The 21024-nt window shown below is 43.5% G+C and overlaps 1 protein-coding gene across 1 annotated transcript in view; it reads right to left on the bottom strand.

The window, feature by feature from the left end:
• The window catches only part of LIMCH1 (LIM and calponin homology domains 1), a 319661-nt gene that overhangs the window by 9057 nt on the left and 289580 nt on the right, over positions 1–21024 (bottom strand). Inside the window, 12 exon segments of the mRNA XM_040966033.1 lie at positions 1419–1527; positions 2985–3062; positions 5153–5279; positions 6523–6644; positions 7621–7748; positions 8953–9057; positions 10115–10207; positions 11814–11894; positions 14719–14756; positions 18264–18369; positions 19301–19464; positions 20015–20105. Coding sequence (XP_040821967.1) covers positions 1419–1527; positions 2985–3062; positions 5153–5279; positions 6523–6644; positions 7621–7748; positions 8953–9057; positions 10115–10207; positions 11814–11894; positions 14719–14756; positions 18264–18369; positions 19301–19464; positions 20015–20105 — 1242 coding nt within the window.

Raw genomic sequence — 21024 nt, 5'->3', positions numbered from 1 at the left:
ATCCACAAGGAGAGGGCCCATCCTAAGGGGTGCGAGCTGTGCCCATGCTGCAAGGCTGGGGCACAAAAGAGGAGGCGATGTGCCTTAAAGCATCGGACCAACCCCTACAAGTAACTGCAGGGAGGGAAAAAAGCTAAGACACAGCTAAGACGGCCAGTCTCTCTTAGCTTGAGAATTCATGAAGAACTGCCACCTGAGCATGCAATGTGCTGAAATCTATTATTATTTACATGTTTAATATGTTTATGCAACATAATAATATGGTTATTCTATAAAATTATCTATTACATTATATAATAGTTATAATACATTTTATAATGACCTTTATTATGTTATTATTTATGTATTTTAAAAAGATAATCCTTTGAGCCCTAAAATATACATAGACAACTTAGGATATAGAGAATAAATTTGATTGCCTTTTATGAAACCATTCTAAAAAATCCATGACATTCAGGACTTGTGCTAAGATTTTTGATAAATGGAATCTAAAATAAGTGGCCCTAAGCAGTTTCATCTTTGAGACTAACTGTCCAGTAATGACTGGTATGACTAAATTCAGTAATGTGCTCTGAGCTTGCAGGCAGAGTGGATATTCTTTTAAATCCATGCAAATTTACTCTATGGTCAGGAAGCTACCAACAAGAAGAGGACAAAACTTGAGAAAGAAAAAGAAAACATTTCAGGGTTCTGCAGAGATAGAGGTGTTCCTTCCAGAATGATCTATTCATGTGAAGTATGTCCTTGGAAACCAGGATGTGCTGATCTGGCCTAACTTACAACTCTTGTAATAAGCCAAGTATATGTGGGTGGTTAGTCTATGTATTTATTAGCAGGAGACACAGGATTACAACTGGGGCCTCCTCCCTTCAACTGTTCATTAATTCATTCATCTAAAAACACTGACTGCTGTCTTTCCTGCTGGGCACATTGGGGATCATGTTGACTGTGATGGCCTTGGATGCTGCCCTGACGGTACCCACAGCTGAGTCAGGAAGCTGACCATGAACCAGCTCACTTACTCCGGAGGGCTAGAGCAGCTTCTCAGAGGGAGGGATGTTCCATCTGAGATTACAGACACACAGAGGCCTTTAATTTTACAAACGGCAGTAGTCATTTCTTTGACTGGAACTCTTTCCATTAGGTCGAGGGCTGAAGCCCTTTGACAGGGAATGCAGAGACTTAAAGAAGCAGCAGAGCTGTTACATTATAAGCGAATTCCCAGCTCTGTCAAAATGTCCCAATTTCCAGGTCCTTGCTAGGGTACATCTGTGTTGCATCCCAGAGGACAGCTCCACCCACAGGCCCATGGCGCCAGCGTGGGCAGGCCTCGTGGGAGAGGCTGTGGAGATTTCAGGAGGAAGTGCCTAGCACAGGGCACCGGCCAGCAGCGGAGGGAAACGAGCGGGAGTACGTACCCGGAAACACTGGATGTGAAAGTACAGATTGAGGGTCTCGATGATCATCGCAGCTCCTTTGCCCAGAGCGAGCCCACAGGAGGAGCAGAGCTTCTTCCCACTGATGGACCTGGGGTTACAAATGCAGGTGAGAGACAAAGTCCAGACACAAAACCCAGTCGCTCAGGCACACAAACCTGCGGCCCCATGCAAAAGAAAATGTGGATTTTAAAATGCTTGTATCGTGGATGAAATGAGAATTGCTGAACTGATAACAAACTGGAAATGAAGCTTCAGATACAAATGGCAAACAACTAAACACAATTAGCTCTCATGGTGGCATGGCATCTGAGGGGTGTATGTTTGTTTTGAAAAACTTGTGTTACAATCTATCCAATCACAGTGACCTGGATGGTTCAATACCCTTGCATGTTTCTTTAAGTCTTAAGCAATCATCAAGTTTAGCTTCACTGAAGTTTCAGCGTTGCTTTAACATTTGTCCTAATTGGCTGATTGGTCCACTAGTGCATTGTTTTTCATTCAGTTGAGGACATACTATTTTTGCTGTTGCTTTAAAGTAGAGTGCCAATTGGGATACCACAGAATAGGTATGGGGCAGACAGCGTTGCTGGGGATACAGGCTCTGTTACTGTGTTCTATGATCTGGGTTACAGAACTTGCCTTGTGCTTCCCGTGCACCTGTAGAGACCTGTGCTAGTGGACGGCACACACTGGGGAAATCTGTATTGTGGGTACTTGTCTTATTGTTAAATTGTAAGTCTTGAAGGCAGGCCTGTGTCTCTATCATCTTCGCACCTTACAGCGCCCAGGGCAGTGCCTGCCCATAGACCAGACCCCCAACTCCACAGATGAACATCCTGTGGAGAGTCAGGGTCCTCAGGCGAGTTCACAGTCAGAGCAGATTGCCCAGTGGGTAAAGAGCTCTAGAAGTTCTGCAGCCCACAATAACACTTTGCAAGCCCATGCGTTACAGACAGACAGCAGGATCAAGAAAGGCAGGCAGGAAAGTGGAAGGCATTTCTCCTCAAACTGTATTTGTTAGGGTTTCCCTCTCATGCAGGAGTGGAATGAATTCCTCCATCAGTGTAAACCTCCCAGCACCTGGGATCTGTCTCCGCAGCAGATGGGCAAGTTAGGCAGCTTTTAAGAACATCATGGGCTCATTAGAGGAGGCTGCTGGAGAAGGACAAAGTCTCATTTCTCAGCCACCGCCTGGGCCTCTGTATGAGCCATCAGCTGATTCTGCCTAGCAGGGCTGTGTCGCCTTGGAGGGAAAGGCGCCGATGCGGGAGCCCAATGAATGTCTGGTGGATTTTATTATTAGATTGCAGGTTCCACACAATGCAATTACGGTCCCATGGCCGCAGCTGCACCAACGTCACACGCCTGGCTTTTTCTTCTGTGGCTCATTTGTCTACCTCTCCTTGTACGTGTGCATGTGTGCATGTGTTGGAAGAGCTGTAGAAGCACAACTCTCTCCTTCAAATCCCTCAGTGGCTGAAAGGTGGCATAGCAGGCTCAAGTTCGAATCCAGCAGCCTCCCAGAGGCCTGCTGATCCCTTATACCTGTTTGGTGACTGGCCAGGTGGGGTGGGGGAGCAGGGTGAGAAAGGCCCAGCCTGGAAGTTCCCTCGAGGATTTTTCCTGCAACATTGGGAAAGGAGCCAGCATTACGGCAAGTCAAGAGAAGCCAACTTTCGGATGCATGCAAGGAGGTTTTAGATCAGCGAAAATGTAAGCATCTTCTTTGACAACCAGATGAGAAAGCAGAGTTTCCTTGCAACAATTGTAATTAAAGAGCAAAAACAGTACATAGAGTAAGCAAAAACAGTATAGAGTGAGGATTACCCATGCATGGGCCACATAAAATCTCAATCAGGCTGGCTTTGATTAGCAAAGATAGAATATGTCTCTATTCTTTATTTTAAAAATTCTTTATTTTTAAAGTTCAGTTAAAATGGTGGATTTTTTAAAATGTTGTTTATCTGTTGAGTTGGATCCAAAAATCTTGAACTCAGAGAAGGAGAAAACTTCTCAAGAGAGGCCACACATGAAAGGTGGAGCCCGAAGGGGAGTTTTGCAGCGAGGTAGCCTCCACTGTCATATACAATGTCACCGTGGACACATATGCTGGAGTGTGGCATCAAGATGCCCCACAGTGGCCATGCCATGGGTACCGAGCAATCCTGATGCCCTGCAGCCAGCAGCTACCAGAATGGCTCTGTGTACACATTGCCTGTGAGCTCTGCCTCTGATTAAGTTGTCAGCTCTACTACTGAAAGTTGATGTCATGTTGTCAAGAAAGAGTTAGAACACCAAAAAACACAAGGGGGGAAAGAAACATGTCCATAGAGGTACAAACAGAGCTAGATCCCAGGCGTCTGCTAACTGCCCTCCAGGGAGCAGGTCGAGTCTCCTGTCTACTCTAAACTCCTTCCTTAGGCAGGGCATAGCCTTGGCCAAACATTACATTTTCCTGTCCTTTCCGAAGTGTAAAGTGGTAGAAAACTATTGCATAAGCAATCACAATAGCGATTACTTCTATGTGATCTTAGCTTCTATTGATTCTGGGATTCAGACAGAGTGGAGACTGCATAGAGAGAAAAGGAAAAGGGAAAATGGTCCAAGCAGGGATGAAGCATTTTATTCTTGTTACTGTTTTTAGGAAAGTTCCAGGGATATGATTCAGATCACTCAGCCAGGTGTACTTACTAATCTTCACAGTACAAAAATCTGCAGGTTGGTGAATATGTAAATCAACTAAATACGTAGATCTGTGATGTGCAAGTACAGCATTTAGAAATGAGCCAGATGCTAATTTCTCACATTTATACTTTGTGCAGATTTTTAATTGATTAGACAGGATATCCTCCGTACTTGAGAAAAATGAAAATGCGTAATTATGCCACACCCTGGGGAAGAAGTGCCTCCAAAGTGTACACTGGCGAGTCCAACAGACCATCACTGTGCTATCCGCACACTGAGGCTGTGCTGTCTGCCCTGCCTTGCACACTCACCATTTCATTAAACATGAACGTTGAGGCTATTGTCATTTTTTTTTCCCCACAGAACCAAATCAGCCTGGAGGTAAACCTTCGAATTTGTATCCTAAGCTTTCAAAAAAATGATTTTGCATAAGTGCTAACATTTTTCAAAATGTTGTAGGGTAGTTTAACACATAAAATATTAGGAAGAAGTATTTATTGCATATAGGAATCATAATGTGTAAAGTCAATTCAGTGCATGCGACTGCAGCTTATTGCTTTTTTGGTGTTTGTTTTTTAGCGGTAAGATTCATTTACTTGAAAAGTAAATAAGTCACAGAGGAAGAAAGAGAGAGAGAAAAAGAGAGAGGGAGAATGAACCACTGGTTTATTCTCTAAATGACAGCAATGGCCAGGGTTGGGCCAGGTCAAAGTCAGGAAGCAGGAGCTTCTTCCAGGTGCTCCATGAGGGTGGGGTGACAGGGCCATCATCCATTGCCACCAGGCATATTAGCAGGGAGCTGGAACAGAAGTGAAGTAGCTGGGACTCAACCCGATACTCGGACATTGGGAGGGGGGAGCTGCTGCTGCAAGGGCAGGGCTTAACCGACTGCATCACTGCATCGGCCCCGACCCCACAAACTAAAGCATTTAGAGCAACTAGCTATTTTCCTGGAATATCGCCCCAGACCTTTTCATATTTTCCCCTTTCAAGTCAAGCCAAGTCTGCACCACTGCACTGTTACTCACTTCCGCCTCTCAGTGGGAGAGTCAATCTGATGGCTCATGTTTCTATCCAGTGGCAGGGATTTTGGCTTCACATCTTCTGAAACGTGCATGGCTGGTGGGTTTGACACCTGCTGATGCTGGGATGGATCTGAGGCCAAGCAAAGAACATAAAGGCAGTACTACATTATCTCCTGTGCTTTCTTTAAAGTGTTCCTGTCTGCCGGGGTCACATAGTGACCTGTGAACCTTGTGCGTAGGTGGGGGAACAAGGTGAGCCACTGCTGTGCATGAGTTCTAGAAGCAAAGGAGACTAGGAGCCAAGCCCTTTCACCTCAGTGACATAAAAACTCACACTATTTGAGTGCTGACTCCAACTATTAAGGAAATCAAGTTCTAGAACCCAGTACATGTGACTGTGTTCTCTGATCCAGGAATTACACGAATTGCGGTGAAGTTGAAATACACAGGGCACCTGACATTTGGCTTGCAGGTTATCTCCATGTGAGAGCACTCATAAATCAGTGTTTATGTGTGTAACAGCCAACTAGGCCAACTATATGAATGGAAAACATGATAACAGATACAAGCCCACAGTCATGGATTCTAGGACTTAAGATGCCCCTTTACTCAGCCTAATTTTCTCTAGTGATTGACACATTTATCATGGACACCAGTTCCTATCCTGGCTCACTCTCCTTTTTATGCCATTCCTCTGACTTTATACTAAGTCAAGAAGTATCCGCAAGGCTTCTAAAGATGTCTTAGTGGTGGAATAAAAATAAACACAATTCAATAAACAAAAAACCCACATAAGCATGAAACTCAAAGTCAGAGGGAGCTCAGAAGGCAGAAGCTTTGACACATTTGTGGAGTTGATGGGGGTCATTCAGCGTTCTAGGGGCAATTCCCACAGAGCATGGTTTACAAGGCTTGGTTATCCTGCTGAGGAACACACTGACATGCTGTTGTGGGAGTGAAAGTGCATTGGGGACAGGAGCTGATGGGATCCTCTATATCTTCCAGCACCCCAAACTTTGCAGCTCTATTTCTCCATAAGGATTTTATGGGGAAATCAATGAAATCTAGTGCTAGAATTGGAAAACCCCGATAGTGTTCCAAAATAAATCATCTATGAAGGTCAAAGCTTTTTTGTAAATTCACATATATATGTATTTTCCTAAGTGTTAACACCTGCTCAGGTCTCACTGGATTTCCAGTAATTTCTTGAATAGTCTATGCACATGAGACTGGAAGTTGATCCACTAAACACGTAGTATCAAAGTCCAGAGCTCTTACTGAGAAGCCTGCGGCCAGTAGAGGTCATGTTTGTCTGGACAATATGAGGGTCTTACACTACATTAAATGTCAGGATTATTGTTCATTATTCTTACCCTGAGATGGCTGTGGATTCATTCCACAGCTGGGGGCTCCAGCCTCTGCCCCCAGCTGTTGGTCCTGGTGGATCCCTTCTGATGTGGCGTTCTCAGAATGAGCCAAGGCCCCTGGCATTAGACTGTTAAAACAAAGAGATGCATTTCAGAATAGAGGTAAAAGCCACTGGCTTGGATGTGTTGGTCCTGTCCCTCAGAACTTGAGAGGAGCCCTCACAATATGAAAAAAGAGACAGGATTCACCAAATGTCAGTTCATTCTCGATACTTTAAGCTAGACTTAAAATATCTTTAAAATGCCTCTATAACAGACGTGCTGACTCAGCATGCAAGCCCCAGACTCCTGGAGTGTCCAGCCATACAGCTGATGAGCAGAGGAGCTGTCTCAAAACAATAGCCCAACAGACAGACTCGGCTCTCTCCGTGAGCACCTTCCCAGCTGGTCTACATTTGCAAAGGGCCCTTAGACTTCTTCACGTCTCTGCAAGGATGCTGAGGATGCACCTGTGAAGCACACATCTGTTTCCCAAAGGATTGCAGGGCAGCCTAGCACTGCAACCAGAACCCTGGTGTGGACTGGCTCGGACGGCTCAAGGATCTGATCTACCACAGTTGGGTGCTTACCGAAACCAACCAGTATGTTGGTTAGTCTTTCTACTGTCACCTGTGTAAGTGTCGCTTCTCAGCCTAGGGGATCTTATTGGCCAGGTTCAGGTTCACCCTCCAACAACAGCAGGTGAAACCTGCACCCTCAGGGTCTCATTTCAATGTCTATCCCCCGAGACAGAGTCGCCATTCTTGGTGAGCGACATTTAAGTTTGGAGCAATGTATTGGCGACATACTTCTTTGATGATCTATAGTCTTCTCTAGTCTCCAAAAGGTTTTGCCTATTTAAACACAAGGTTATTTATATTCAAGAGCATGAAGATACTGATTTCAGAGCTATTACAATATGTTCAAGCACTATGTAATGTATTACTGGAATGATTATTTCAAAGCTGAATATGATTTGCATCAGCAATAGACACCCTTCCTGGGAGGGATCAAGCAGAGCCAGGCTTTGTAAATTTTCACAGACAGCCTGGTACCAGCTCATACCTGCCCTTCTCCTCCATGGGGTCACAGCCCCCGGTCTTCAGCAATAAGTCATAGTCATCTCCCTGGAATGGTTCCTTCGCTTTTCTTTCTTGTTTTTCATCTTGACAGTTTTCCAAGTCCATCTTCTTCTAAGGGGGGAGCACAAGGATAGGTGTAAACATAATTTTAAACACTATTCATTTATTTAAAAGGCAAATCAAGAGAGAGAGAGAGAGAGAGAGATCTTCCATGTATTGGTTCATTTTCTAAAGGCACTCAACAGCCAAGGCTAGGTTAGGCCAAAGTCAGAAGGAGCCCAGAGCTCAATCTGGTTCTCCCATGGCACAGGGATCTACATACTTAAGCCCTGAGCTGCTGCCTCCCAGGAGGATATGCATCAGTAGGAAGTTGGATTAGGTATGAAGAAGCCTCAAGATTCATATCAGGTACCCTGCCCACCAGCTGCAGGTGTCCCAGACAACAAACACTAGGCCAAACAGCCACTCCTTTGAAGTATACTTTCTAAGTATAGTGGACAATAATTAACTCTGGTTGTGGGATATTTGAAACATTCTTCAATTACCTTGTGTGCGACTTAAAGAGTGTTTCAAATTGTCTAAGTAGTAACTGAGCTTAAACTATTGAGGATAAATGTCTAATCTGGGTCTTTCCTGAATGTTGTCATGAAAGGGAACTGGTTAGGAAGTGCCCCTTTCCAAATAAAGAAAATGACAAGAGAGCTCATTTCAGGACAGAGGGATTTAGTTTGCACAGATTATTTTATTTCCATGCATTGGCATATATGATTCCTGCTCAATATCTCCACACCCTTGTTTGCGGGTCAAGGAGTAGATCAGTCTCTGTAGGTTCTTTCCAACCCTCAAAGACGCAGGTACATTTCTTGTGGGATTTTTGGTAGGAGCAGTTTTTGTGGAGACTTATGAAGATTGCACTGTGTTTCTGGCAAACACTGTGAGAGGGTGCTTGGTGTGGTTGAGATGAATACATGTCTGGTGAAGCAATGGGTGATTCAGCAACCAGGCAGTGAGTAAGGCACTCCAGCAACATGGCTTCTCCAGAGGAGATCTCATCAGCCAGAAGCGGAGAAACTTTGCTTGCCAGCCCTTTGGCATAGATTTAGCTGGTATAATGGATTTTCTGTTTTGGAGGAAAAGGCTCTAGAGTACCTTGGCTTAACGGAATACAAAGACCATGTGGCTGACGTGAATCTAAGGACCTTGCTAGTCCTAAATTTTGTTCTGTTGGGTCTGGTTGAGAAACCGTTGCCTGGTGGTTTTATACTTCTGGTTGGGTTTACTCATCTCATAGACTGTTTTTAATGTGAAGTCTCACCAGCATCCCGTTGCCATTGGTCACAGAGGGGGGTGAAGAAAGCTGGTCTGCAGAACTTGAAGAAATAGTAAATGGAACCACAGTGTCTTCAATTATCTTACGCTCCTAAGAGGAGAAGGGCAGGTAGTGATGAAAGTGGAAAACAAATCATATTTGCCAAGAGGAAAACTTAATTGAAAAACGTTAGAAAAATATGAATATATGCAAACAAACATGGCATTTAAAGAAGCTTTATTTTTAAAAAGCATGCCAATTGTGTAGCACTCTCTCTGGGCAACACTTCAGAAATCAGCCTTGAATTTCTTTTTTTTTACATTTTATTATTATTATTATTATCATTTTATGATACAGCTCCGTAGGCTCCTGGCATTTCCCTCATTCCCTCCCCAATTCCCTCCCCCCACCTAATTCCTCTATATCATTACTAATATATAGTTCTTCATACACAGTCATATGTCCATCATTGCAGGAATGGACAATGGCAGAGAGTCCAGCAAAACCAAAGTCTCTGTAAATTAGTGAGTGTGACACAAGAAGCTTTATTAAAAATGTTACTGGGAATCAGTGCAAAAATTGTGGTTGAAGGTAGAATTCACAACTATATTAATTATAAACAAATTTTAGATAGTAAGCATAAAACAGAGCCCCCTTCAACTTCTCAGATGATAAGCATAAATTCTCTAAAATGCTCTGGCTTGTTCACTTAAAAAATAAAATGAAACAAAATTTTCTTTCCAGATGTCTTTAGTCTTTACACAATGAACATCAGTGACAACAGAGATAAATCAAATTTACCCTCATGAAATCAATTCACTACTATTGAGCATGATTGTCACAAACAAGTACACATACACACAAATGAGTTGATTCTTTCATATCTCCTTTGAAATAAAGATAAAAAATTCAGCTCTGGAGGACAGATGGAATGGTACTGTTCTTATTGATGATTGCCCTATATAGCCTGACTGCAAACTATATGTTGGGGGGATGTGGCGGCCTTTCAGAAACACTTTGAAGCACCTGTTTTAGGGAGGGTGCCGGGGCTCTGCTGTGAGTAGGGGGAGCCAGACACGGTCACATGCTACAGATGACACTGACATTGGCGGGCGACAGACATCAAGGAATAGGGATGGCCGACTGGATGGCCTCGAGGATTTCCTACCTCCTCATAGTATCTGCGTTCTTCCTCTTCCACTTCCTTCTGGGCCTTTTCCCACTCTTCTTTCAGCTTGTCCTGCTCCTTCTGGTACCTCTCCTGTTAAGAAGTTGCACAGATTGTTCTAAACTGACCACTGAATACAGCGTTGGGATTTTTTCCCTCTCTAATGAATCACCACATAAATACATGGTAACAATCTCTTTTATCATGTAACACTGTAAATCTAAGAAGAGTCATGCAATACAAGGGAAGTACTATCTTTAGGAACATATTTTTATGTTCTAGTGGGGTGGCAGCATTTTCTGCTGTGGGTGTTTTGTAGAAGTGTTTTTTTTTTTCCCCCAAACAAATGAGTAGAAATTTGTTTATGGATGAACAAGAAATTGAAAGGCTCAACAACAATCATCCTTTAAGCTGGTTTTGGTCCTGGGTGAGGTTAGATTAATAGTTTTCACTGGATCATTCGGAGATGAGTTTTCTCATTTTACTAGTAGAAATACTTTGTTGCCAGGAGCGTTGAATAAGAGTGTTAAATAACCTCTCTGGCAGGTTACAACACCAAAAGGTCCAAAGAGGACAAGACAGTAATTAGCTGCATAGCTGAACTGCTTGGTGTCACTCTGCACTCAAAGGCCTGTGGCTGATTCTGCCCAACTCTCTCTTCCTAGGTACGACACTGAGATTTCCTCCAGGTACTACCTGTATGTCATTATCTTAGGAACCAACGGAGTTCATTAGCTTTCTCTGGAGCTTGGCGTTCATACTCATGCAAAGCCAATTTTGGTCAATCATACAGACTCTTTAGCTTCAGGTGAAAATTTGTTAGCAAAACTAAATAGGGTCACGTTTCAGAGAGGAATTTTAGTGTTTTTTCAAAATAGAAGAACTAGATCCTAAAATTACATCAAAACCTGAAAAACAAGCAAAGCTTCTAGGCTTGTTGGTTCTAGGAACTCATGTCCCATGCTGCTTCTCTCCAAGAAAACACTGGTGATGCAGGGAAAGGCAGTTCCTAACACACACATGCACGCACACACACTTCCCCACAAACACTTCGGCCCACAACCCACCATGCCACACCAGCTGATGTGGAAAGATATCACTTTTGGTAAAACAAGAGCCGTACATTCACCTGGAGGCTGCGCTTGTGAGCATGGCCACCCTGCAGAGTGGAATCCACAGAGTACCGTGATGGGATGAACACTTGCCTGTTTTCTGTATTTATTCAGCACAATTCTGTCCTGTTTTTAAGTTTGTATTCATTTATTTAGTTTCTTTTCATCTGCTGGTTCATGTTCCAAATGCTCTCAACAGCTGTGGCTGGGCCAGCCTGAAGCCAGGATCCTGAAACTCTATCTGGGTTTCCCATGTGTATGGCAGGGTCCCAAATATTTGAATCAGAATCACTGCCTCCCATGTTTTTACCTTGTCAGGAAGCTGGATGCTGGAGATGGAGCAAAGTACTGAACCTGGGTACCCCTGTGTAGAATCCTGACCTGTTACATGATAGGTAGAGTGCCTGGCCCTGGAGTTATGTTACCCTGTTGTTCAACATCATCGCCTCTGGCAGGGCACCCTGTTGCATGGACTCGAAATGAACTGGCTTTCCTTGACTAAAAATCTCTTGAATGTAACAGATTTGAGTAAGAGAGCATCATCTGAAACAAAGGAGACAGAACCAAAGCAATAAAGCCAGTCCTACCTGGAGCAAACGCTCCTGTTCTTGTTGCCACTTTTCCTGTCGTCGGCGCTCCTCTTCTGGGTCCCATGCCCAGAACTTAAACTGTTCAGAAAAATAAAAGCATGATTACAAGGGAGCTGTGTCCTCAGTGCCAGGTGAGGGGCAAGAGAATGGTTAGCCCCTGGCACCCGGATGGGCGCACAGAGTGGAAGCCTGCACGTCCCAAAGCTCCTCTTTGGCAGCAGAAATCACTGCTTAATCTTTGTCATCTTTACTTACAAGATATTGCAAGATTCTATAAACTTTTTTGTAGCTAATGAACACACAAAGTAATTGGCCACTGGCACCATTTCCCTGAAAGCGATTTCTTAAAGGTATATGTGCTCCTGGGCATCCACTCTCTCATCCTGTATATCGACTCTGGTCCAAGCCAACAGGACCAGTGACTCCAGCAGAAATGCGTTTTGTCAGAAGTGATGTCTGTGCATGATAAAACTAACGTTTTATGCTGCTATGGCTTTTACTACACCTGCTTTCCTTAAACGGTTGTATAACTCACCAATGCCCATCTGTACCTCCTTAGATGTAGGTAAATAAAGCTCCAAGGAGTCCATAGAACACACTCAAATCCAAAGGCCTTTCATTTGCCTTAAAGCACGTTTCCTATGACTGTATAAGCCAAGGAGATGCACAGGAATATGGGAAGAAGGATGCCAGAACCAAAGCAGGTGTCTAAGCCACAGGTTTAGTGAGGGGGAAGCACCAGCAACAGAGAGGCTGCTGCGTTTCAGGCACCCAGGGTAGATACCAGGTAGACCAGCTTTCACACACACAAAATTGTGCTCCCCTTACATCTGTTCAGATGGCACACTTTTGGGAGGCATTTTAGAAAGGCCTAGGAGTCTTGAGTAGAAAAAGCAAGGCAAAGTGGGTGCAGAAAAAGGAAAGATGAGAGAGCCTGGGGACTATGGAGGGGAGCAGGCAGAATCCAGCTAACCTTACTGCCTGGGAAGCTAGGCAGGGTCTAGATTCCCAGATTCCCAGGTTTCAAAAGATTCATCTGCTGCCCAGAGGACCTGGGTCAGCCCACTTTCCACCCATATAGTCCAGGGAAGTGTCTCCAGGCAGAAAATGCAGGCCGGACCATGGGGGATGCTGGGTCTAGAACTACCGTCACCGCTTTGATGTGTCTAGATCTGTGAAATGTATGCCTCCTTTTGCTCTCTTGCTCTGGTGGCTGGGCTGCAAATGGCTGGGCATTGTGAGGTCATCACAGATTAATCAGAGAAAGGTGGGCCAATATGAGGAGACATTCACTTGCTGTTGGCCACTGCTGGATTCACTCAGCATATTCATTGTCATACTACAGGCTCAGCTAAGAGAGGCATGGAGAATGGAATTTAATCAGTTGTGACCTACGGTCTTCCAACTTCCTTTGGATGACCATAACATGTCATTCACATCAGTATCCCTACTGGGAGATTCTGCTGGAGTCCAAAGGTGTTGGGGGGCAGTCCTGCCTGCCTGTCTGGATGAATGAAATCACTCCATGCTGGGTAGTGCACCTGCAACCTCTATAGTCCCCAGAGCTTTGAGCCATTCCATATCTGACCAGAAACAGCCTGCGTCCATTAGGTCAGCCTGTGTCCTCTTCCAACTTCATCTTTGCAAATTTTGTGCATTTTTCTGTTTTGTGTAGAGCACTTAACAAGTGAAGAGCAACCATTCTGAATGGGGTTTTCAGAGGATTTACTTATGTAGGCCAGAATTTGTCTCTTGTTCTTACTTTCAGAAAGCAAGAAATAAGAGCATGTCTTTTTGGGATGCCCTTCTTTTCCAGCTCTGCCTAGCAGGCTCATAAACAGCTTGATCCCTTTGCCTAAATACAGCCTAACATAGAAATCAGTGGGTCACTTGACACTCTTCAGATCTATTCCATGAATGCCAGCTTTGGGTTCCTATGCATGGTGGGTAGAATCAGCTTCCCAGGAAACTCAGTATTCCCAGAACTGAGCCACTACAAATGGTCCCTAGCTTTTGAATGTAGCTAGAGATAGAGTTATGTGACAAGTGAAGGGTCCCATCTCCATTATATGGAGGCACTTAGGGCCCCCCCACAGGGGATGAGTGACCTGTAGGTGAGTACTGCCGTTGCCTATGGTGGGCCTCTCGGATTAGCCACTGTGCTGGGGGTTCTGTATGCTTACTTCCATCATGGCTTACAACCACACCAAAGGTGACCATCACCTGATTAGACAATGCAGGTGAGGGTGAGAGAAATGACACAACTCCTTCCATGGCTTGTGGGCCACACTGGTTGTGTTACAGAGGAAATCACCAGATCTGATGGGAATTTCAGAGAGCGGAAGCATGGATGACAGGCCCAACACTGGATACACTAACTCAAGAGTACTCAGATGGAATTCAGCAGCAAGGAAAGGAAGTTCCACAGTGCTTGACATTATAATTAGCAAGTGCTTTTTCATTTCTTTTTGAGATAAAAAATGAAAAAGAACAAGTACAGCTAATATGATTCAAGGCACTGCTTATGACAAGGCATATAACACAGAACATGGGTCTCGGCTTTACACTGAAGCACTGTCCTCACGCAACAAAATAAAAAAGAAAGGGTTTGAATGCCTATGGAAATTGTCTTCAATACTAACGTGTATTGTCATTTTAATTGTTTCTTCCAGATTTTATTTTCCTGACTCATCATTCTGCTTCCAGGTGCAATAACAACCTTGTGTAGTGCTAATCCATGTCTTAGCGATCTGCCTGACAGCTCTATACATTGCTTTAAATTATCTTAAAATTAATTGTTTGGATCTTGCTATTGTTTGAATACTCTATAAGAAAATAGAACATGTTATAAATCACAATCACACTAAACTCACGATCTTATTTCTTAAAATGAATTACTTACAGGTGTCGTTGCAGGTGACTTTTCATTGCTTGGAGAATCTATAGCACAGAATATAAGAAAAAGGGGAAATTAATAAGTAGCTTCTCATGGCTTTTCCTTTTGATTATCTCACTGGAGTACAGTTGCTATGTCAGCTTCATTCATTTTTATTTTTTCATAAATTAAGAGCATTAGAAAATCATAATAAAGCAGACACCTAAAGCAGGTTGTATCCACCACCAAAAGAAGTTGTGGCACGTGTAACATGATTAACCACAGCAATAGCACCAGGTACTAGACTAGAGGAAGCCAAGGCTATGCCTAGAGTTGGTTTCAATGCTCCCTGCATTCTGGTCTAACTGAGCAGTTCCGGCAGTGCCATGGAGAAGTACAATATAGAGAGGCCAGATGGCATCCCAGAAGGAAAGAGAATGAGAGAGACACAGTTAGCAAAAGGGCTATTTCCAGTTTCTGTAAAATACTCTAATCTTTGTTTTGAAGGGGAGGAGCAAAAAAGAAAGCAGTGGATATTTTCTTTGGATTCTCAAAATCAGTGCAACATTTGGGGCATTTCCCTCCCCAATTATAGCACAACTAGTATACTAGCTCTTTGCTAACTGTGTCGGAAATAAGCATTTTTCTGGTCTGAAATCAGAAGGGAAGATAAATGGCAGCTATCATTAGTTGCTCCAACAGAATATATATTTATATACAATTTTTTTTCACAAGAGAAAGGCAGCTACCCAGGATGCAGTTTACCTGACTGGGAGAAAAACTGGGAACGTCGCCAAGAGTTCTGAACTCTAAGCGGGACACTGGCAGTGCCAGGCAGCTCTAGATATGGCGGCAGAACAGAACAAACAGAAAATCAGGGTGAGCACTGGCAGAACCATGGTGCCAAGGACCCAAGGAGGTCTGGCTGCAGTTAACAGAAGAGTCTATGACCCTAAACACACAGAGAACCCAGGAACGGCCACAAAGACCTGAGACAGGATGCTGGTGCTTGCTTTCCGTTATGTTAGGAGAAATGCTACCGGCTCATATTCGGAGGTGATAATATTCAAACATTACACTTCCAAACAGTAGAAATATACTAAAGGTAATGCCAACAAGCATGTGGCTTTTGGAGAACACTATAAGACAAAAGACGGCTGAGATGGGGGGCTGTCATATTGTCATGCTCATAAAGGTGATGTTTGGAGGTGGTAGCACATTATCTTTGCACATATGAAAGGGTGTGTAAGCATCTATGGAGTTCACAGCAAGCACTTTGCATCCCTCAACCCTGAGCTGTGCTCATCTGTCATGCTCAATGCGATTTTATGGCTTCGGTGCTTAAAGAATGCTTTTATTTTACGAAAACACAATTTCGAGGTATCTTATTGCTGTGGTGATACAGTTGAGAGAGGGAAATTTGTCATCTTTAAGTGCATTTTATGAATGCTCTCAGAGGATATAAAGATGATCTTAGTGCAGGTGGGCATGTTGAACGCGCCTGACAGACTTAAAACAAATGGGGAGACTTTGCGTTCTGGATGATAGGTTATCAGGTGTGGCTCTAGGGTTTATACACATCCTTTGGACTTGATGCTTGACTTACTGACCTGCACGTTGGGGTTTTTTTTTTTTTTTGTAGTAACTGGGCAGAGACCTCCTATTGCCTTCCTCCCATCTGAAGAAATCAACTCCTTTAAGGTTTCATTTATTCCAGGATATTTACTTTCTGAAAGTGGAGTTTTATTTTCCTATCAATGACGTGTTAGGTGCACAATGCCATGTCAGAGACTTTTCAGAGTGGTCCTGGGGTCTGCAGCTTTGGAGTCACCTGGGACCTTGTGAGATATGCAACCTTCCCAACCCCGGCCCAGCAAGCCTGAATCAGCCATACTCTGGCACACACCCTTGTGGGAGAATTCCTGCTTCAAGTCACTTCTCCATAATACCAGCACGCTCATTTTAAGACAAGCATTCAAGGACAGTTTAGTTCTGCCTGATGTCTTGTTCCATACTTCTGTTCCTATTGGGGCTATTCTACAATGACTGGATCATATTAGCAGTGTTTACTCTGAACCAGATATGGCCCTAAATACTTTTTATAAATTATTTCACACAATTCTTCCAGTATCTCTATATGGGTGGTATTCTTTTAAAATCTTCCAGTGCCACTAAATCTTAATTTTTCAATCACTGAATGAGGTAAAGTCTGTAGAGTTTAACCGCGTCTTTTATAAAACCAAAATGTTAACAACAAGGAACAGAACGTGACAATAAAATTAATTAATATGGCTTAACACGTCCATCCTATCTACACTTTATTTCTCCGTATATTACAAAGTGCTAGAAATGAGGCTGAATTAGATTAAAGGGTCGATTGCTGGCTCAGCTGCGAGATTTAATTTTTTTTTTTTCCTATTTCCTTTGGGATCATCAGAGTGGAAAGCCTAAAACAATGGCTTGGTATTGAATTCATTCTCATATTAAGAACGGAGTTAGCATCAGCAGATATGTCAGCGAATGCCCTCTCCAGTTCTCTCATGGCTAAGGGAAGTTTCCTCGGATCCTGCCAGCTCCCAAAGCTGCCCACCCTTGACAACAAAAGTAAAAATAAATCTCCATCTCAAAGAACATGTGCCCTCATCTCTTTGGACTGCTGAGTGAATTTACGAAGTGCACTCACAAAGGATGTACATTATAAAGGAAGGCCAAGGAACCTTGTTTCCCAAACTCTGTTTACATAGCAAGAGAATGCACACAGGAGAGCCCGGTGGCCCAGTTGCTTTGAACAACAGTCCTGGTAATAACGTGTGAGATCCTTGGGATCCAGCCTCACACCGCTAGGAGACCTTTCTGGTGGTTGAGGGCACATGGACTTCCTACACAGAGAAAGGGATTAAAGTTGGGTTCATAAAGAGCAAAAGGCATGACTCCACAGCGCATATAGGAATTCACGGGTACTTAGTGGGTTTACAGCAGTCGGTGGTCCTACACCCGATGTTTCCAGACACTTCCCCTCCGACATCATATCAAACATTTGAAAAACATTAAAATATATCCTCAGTACAAAGAATTGTGGAATCATAAAAACATAATACTGAGGGTATATTTCAATATGGCATATATATTACTACAAATAATTTTCTGGACAAACTAAAATTTTGGGCTATGAGTAATGTCTTCAATAAATTATTTAAGAGTTTAAAAAATGTCATTTATTTGAGAGAGAGGGAGAAAGAGAGAGAGACAGGTCCAGGATCTAGGAACTCAATCCAGGTCTCTGAGCAGGTAGAAAGGTGTGAACACTTGAGTTATCACCTGCTCCTGTTCCCCAGGATACACACCAGCAGGCAGCTGGAAAGCGCCCAGAGCATCTAGCTGACAACACAGCCTTGGCAGCAGGGTTCCTGGCTTGTTCCCATGGAGTAGCCCCACCTATTAAAGTTATTAATTCAGCTATCATGGACCGTGGTAAACACCATGGCTAAAGTAATATCAACACACAGGAGTAGCCTCCCTTTAAAAGATATTTCACAACAGGTGGACCTAAAAGGGAAAATATTTCTGTTTACCTTGAGAACTGATATTTGGCAAATGTAGTTGGTTGGCTTCATGCATCTTGTCCAGAAATGGAAATGTCAGGGTAGCTTCTGGTTCCGGGCTCTTTGGCTTTGCAACCTGGACCATGGGTAACAGACACAAACATTACACAGATTATTCAGGAATATACGCACAGGTGAAATGAAACCCAAGTCCACAGCTATTACAGAAGTCTGTAAATTCAAACATTTGACTTACAAGTGGAAATTATTTTCCCCTGTCCTAAAACTCTTTCATGCTTTTCTACAGTAGAGAAGTCCATCTTTCCCAAACAATTTTTTTTTAAGTGATGGTCTCTTTCCTAGAGATTCTGGTGTAAGCTTGTCTATAGGGGTTTGGTCCTTTCTAAGTTCTAAAGGGTTGAGGCCACCAGTTACAGATGATGAAGACTTTTAGACTCCACCTGAAAACAAACCATAAACTTACATGGATAAGAGGAGACTCCAAATGTATAGGAATGTAATAAAAACAAGTCCTTAAGATTCATTGTATCAGGATAATACTCTGCTAGGTTTCCTGTTACCCAGTCCAAGGGCATCAGAGGTATCATTATTAGGAAGCAAGCGGATTTGGAAACAGAATATTTGGTAAGCTCACAGGTTAAAAAGCAAATAACCAAGATCACACAGCAAATTAAATCTTAACGACAAGGCTTTATGCCACATTTTTTCTTTCATATATGTTGATCTTTTTTTAAAAAAATTTTAAAAATCAATTACTTAAAATAAGTTTTAGAAATAATGAATCTATACTAATTGTTCCTGATGGATAGATTTCAGAGGCTTCTCCATTCCTGTTTATTTGCATATTAAAATCTATTTGCATGCATCTCTTGATCTACTTGTTAGATATTTACATGTCTATCACTTTCTCCATACTTAAATTTTTCACAATGGAAATGCAGTATGTTTATACTTAGGAAAAAATGTAAAGAAAGGAGAGAAAGTGAATTTATTGGTAACAGCTGCGGCAGCCATAGCCAGCCCCAAGGTCATCCACCCTCCTTCACCTTCTGTGACAGCACCAGCTCCACCTTGCCGCTCACTTCGTGTTCGGAGCTCTGCGGGCCTTTGTCTTGGGGCGCGTCGTTCTTCAGCTGGGGGCTGGAGGACAGCTCCACCAGGGCCACGGTGGGGCTGCAGCACATCACAGTGCTGGTGAAGTGCTGTGGCTCTGGAAAGGAGTCACACACAGAAACACAACCAAGTCTGAGAAAAGCGCCGAAGGACTGCTTATCCTACAGCACCCCGGGGCGCATGCAGTCTGCAGCCTGCCCTGGTCAAGAGAAATAGGGTGCCACGTGCGACAATGGCTACCAAAGGGGCACAGTTGCCAGAATATAGTTCTGTGCTTTTAAAAAATATAAAACAAGCAGTATAAAATTCAACAGACCCACAGTGAAAAATTCAATACCTTTAAAAAAATTGTTTTTTACATTCTCTTCCTAATATTGTCTATGTAGTGGAGCCCATATTCTTTAAAATGATACAAGAAACAAAATGTCATCAGGGAGAGAAAAAAAGGACAAAACAAAATAAAACAAAATAAAACTGCGGGTTTCCGTTCCTATAGCATCCTCAATCCTAGGGCGAGAATTCCCCCAAGCAGCCTCTGGGGGGCAGCGCAATCTTACCACTTGCAGAGTCGACCTCCACTTCGCTAGCATTTTCTTTCAAGAGTCTACCCCCATCAACCTTACAAGCAAGTCCGTTAGGAAACAAACCTGATGTGGTAAGGTCTGCATCCTCACTTCCTGGTTTGCCGCCATCATTCTCATCTCCGTGACTGTTCACTTCAGCTTCCTCAGTGGTTGCCTGAAAAACAGATTTCCCCCACTAGAATAAACTTACACCTTTGAAATGGTTAAAGAGCTAAGGGATTTGTAATAGCAGTCATGTTTAGGCTAACAGTGGGAGTTTCACATAAAAATAGGCCTTTCCTGGGCGGCCTGGTGGTGACAGAGGATGGGTATAATAGAGGGAGAGCTCCTTTGTGTGACCTGCTGCAGGTGAGCCACCCAGGTCACAGCCACGCTGATGACATCACTGATGACAACACATTACCATGTGTTCCTGCATGCCATTAGCTTAGTGTCATATCACCAGGGACTTTCTTTTTTCTATGTGAAATACAGAGTGACAAAGAGATCGACACACACACACACAGGAGAGCAAAAGAGATTTTCCATCTTACTGGCTCACTCCTTCAATGCCTGTGAAAGTCAGGGCTGGGGAAAGTTGAAGCCAGGAGCCTGGAACTGTGTCCAGGTCTCCCACATGGCATGGGTACAAGTACATGAGATATTTTTCACTGCATCCCCAAGCACACTAGTAGGCAGCAGGACTGGGACTGGAGCAGCCGCCCAGCATCACTCACTGTGCCACAATGTCAGACTTTGTTTAAGGTTACAGTTAGCCTCTCAGTGGCCTGGCTGCAGCATAGCTGCTTGTACCTCTTAGCATGGCAGAGTTTATTTTTGAAGTTCTCTTTTCTTCCTGGGATCCTAATGATTCTGCCTTTTTGAGTTCTAGTTAACTCCCCGTCCTCACCCCCACCCCACTCTCCTCCCAGTGGTTCGTCTTTATTGCTTGGCTTAGGAGTAATTCGGAGACTTCCATTTCCCTCCACCCACGTTGACTCAGGTGACTCCCACAGGCTCACCCTCAGCTCTGCCATCACTTGCAGCCTGTAGCTTCATCTTCAGTCCAAGATTCCACTCAAGCTCCAGTTCAG

The sequence above is a fragment of the Ochotona curzoniae genome, unplaced genomic scaffold, assembly GCF_017591425.1.
Source record: "Ochotona curzoniae isolate NIBS_2020 unplaced genomic scaffold, NIBS_Ocur_1.0 scaffold_4505, whole genome shotgun sequence".
NCBI lineage: Eukaryota > Metazoa > Chordata > Mammalia > Lagomorpha > Ochotonidae > Ochotona > Ochotona curzoniae.
Note: the sequence above shows the minus strand (reverse complement) of the source record. Positions and strands in the feature narration are given on the sequence as shown.